General features: G+C 45.1%; 1 protein-coding gene across 1 annotated transcript; it reads right to left on the bottom strand.

Moving 5' to 3' along the window:
• Positions 1–738: 738 nt before the first annotated feature.
• Positions 739–1,239, bottom strand: LOC123485142 (stonustoxin subunit beta-like; the record flags this gene model as incomplete). Its single annotated transcript, XM_045216029.1, has 1 exon — positions 739–1,239. A coding segment is annotated over one exon (501 nt), but the record flags the coding sequence as incomplete, so codon positions are not given.
• Positions 1,240–2,508: the final 1,269 nt, after the last annotated feature.

A 2,508-nucleotide genomic window follows, 5' to 3' on the forward strand; every position in this document is an offset into this window, starting at 1 on the left:
ACAATTAACGTGCTTTTTCTTGTTTAAAGTATGTTTTATTATGAAAAGTACAGTATATCCATGTACAATAGTACAATTATGGAGCATATGTCCGTATACAATTAGTTTTCCTACATAAAAGATATTCAAAAAATTATCACATTGGTATTTTAACAGTGTTATTGTAAGAGTTTAAAAGTTTAAACAGAGGATACATCTACAACTTATCCAGAACGCTGCAGCCCGTCTGGTGTTCAACCTTCCCAAGTTCTCTCACGTCATCCCGCTCCTCCGCACACTCCACTGGCTTCCAGTTGAGGCTCGCATCTACTACAAGACCATGGTGCTTGCCAACGGAGCTGTGAGGGGAACGGCACCTCCTTACCTTCAGGCTCTGATCAGACCCTACACCCAAACGAGGGCACCACGTTCATCCACCTCTGGCCTGCTAGCCCCCCTACCTCTACGGAAGCACAGTTCCCGCTCAGCCCAGTCAAAGCTATTTCGCTGCTCTGGCACCCCAATGGTGGAACAAGCTCCCCCACGACGCCAGGACAGCGGAGTCACTGACCACCTTCCGGAGACACTTGAAACCCCACCTCTTTAAGGAACACCTGGGATAGTATAAAAGTAATCCTTCTACCCCTGGTGGCTGTCCCACTGGCTATTATGAGTTGAATGCACAAATGTGTAAGTCGCTCTGGATAAGAGCGTCTGCTAAATGACTTAAAGTAAATGTAAATGTTAAATATACAGGGACACTGAGGAGTCAAAACCATAAACCCAAAACCCTGGATAGAGGGGCTCAGTGAATGTGGTGTAGAATGTGTTCAGGTGGGTCAGTGTGTCAGAGGAGACTCTGTAGAAGGACAGAGTGCCGGCTGGCCAGTCCAGATACACTCCTACTCTGTGGGAGCTGGAGGAGGGGACGTCTATGATAGTCAGATTGTGATTGTGCCTGACATAGTAACTGGTGTCAGAGCAGATCAGACACCAGGACTTGTCATTGTATCCAAGACAACAGTCATCACCCTTTCCTCTCCTGTTGATTCCTTTATATGTCACTCCTATAACAGCCTCTCCCCCACTCCTCTCTACCTCCCAGTAACAGCGCCCAGTCAGACCCTCTCTACACAGCACCTGTTCCCAGTCCTCAAATCTCTCTGGGTGATCAGGATACGGCTGCTCCTCTCTCCTACATGTCACCTTTCTGTTCTCCTCAGACAGAGAGAGGAATCTGTTTACTGTGTTTAGGTCCAGTGTGAGATCACAGACATCTGATGGATGAAACCAGACACAATATTAGAAATCATCATCATTCACATTAGAATGTTAACTCACTTTTCACTAATTCATTTAATGTAGATGTTTCTAGGTATCAAAAGGAGAAGTTAAGGTAACTTGAGATTTGTTCAATGATCATATGTTATACTGTATGGTAATATAAAACACACTTATTCCCATTAATAACACACACAAACATACACAGCACACACACACACACACACACACACACACACACACACACACACACACACACACACATCCTGAACACACCTGTATGCATGCATGAACACAAACACACATTTCTAAAGTAACACGAACACGTCACAAACACACACACACAGACAGACACATTGTCAAAGCAACTCTTTGTAAACTTTGGTGTCCCTGATTTGTGCTTCTGTAGAACTACAGCTGATATTTAATATGACCAAGTAAGTAATGATGGTGGTCTTTGACTTTGACTTCACTTGAATTAAGACTTATTCTTAGTCATATTCTTCACAGCAGTCAACACTCACATTTTCTAAGTCCAGGTTTCATTGTGTTCTCTCCACCATGTTCCACACTGTAGCGGTAAGCAGAAGAACAGACAGTCATTGAGGGATACACCTGAACTCACACACACACACACACACACACACACACACACACACACACACACACACACACACACACACTGGACACTAACACACACACTGGACCACACACACACACACTGGACCTCACACAAACACACACACACACTGGACACACACACTCACACACTGGACACACACAGGCAATGGATACACATACACACACACTGGACAAACACACACACACACTGGACACACACACACACATACACACTAGACACACACACACACACACACTGGACACACACACTGGACAAACGCACACACACTGGACACACACACACACACACACTGGACACACACTCACACACACACACACACACACAGGACACACATACACACACACACACACACACACACACACACACACACACACACACACACACACACACACACAAACACAGTCTTTATATAACTTAGTCCAAGTGGTGGTCAGAATGTTTGTCTTAACTAGCCTGATAACTCCAACATGTCTGATATGAACATTGACATAAACCCTCTACATACTTGAGTTTCTCCAGTCTGCAGTGTGGATCCTCCAGTCCAGCAGAGAGCAGTCTGACTCCTGAGTCTCCTGGGTGATTGTAGCTCAGGTCCAGCTCTCTCA

The sequence above is a fragment of the Coregonus clupeaformis genome, unplaced genomic scaffold, assembly GCF_020615455.1.
Source record: "Coregonus clupeaformis isolate EN_2021a unplaced genomic scaffold, ASM2061545v1 scaf0582, whole genome shotgun sequence".
In the NCBI taxonomy this organism is placed as follows: domain Eukaryota; kingdom Metazoa; phylum Chordata; class Actinopteri; order Salmoniformes; family Salmonidae; genus Coregonus; species Coregonus clupeaformis.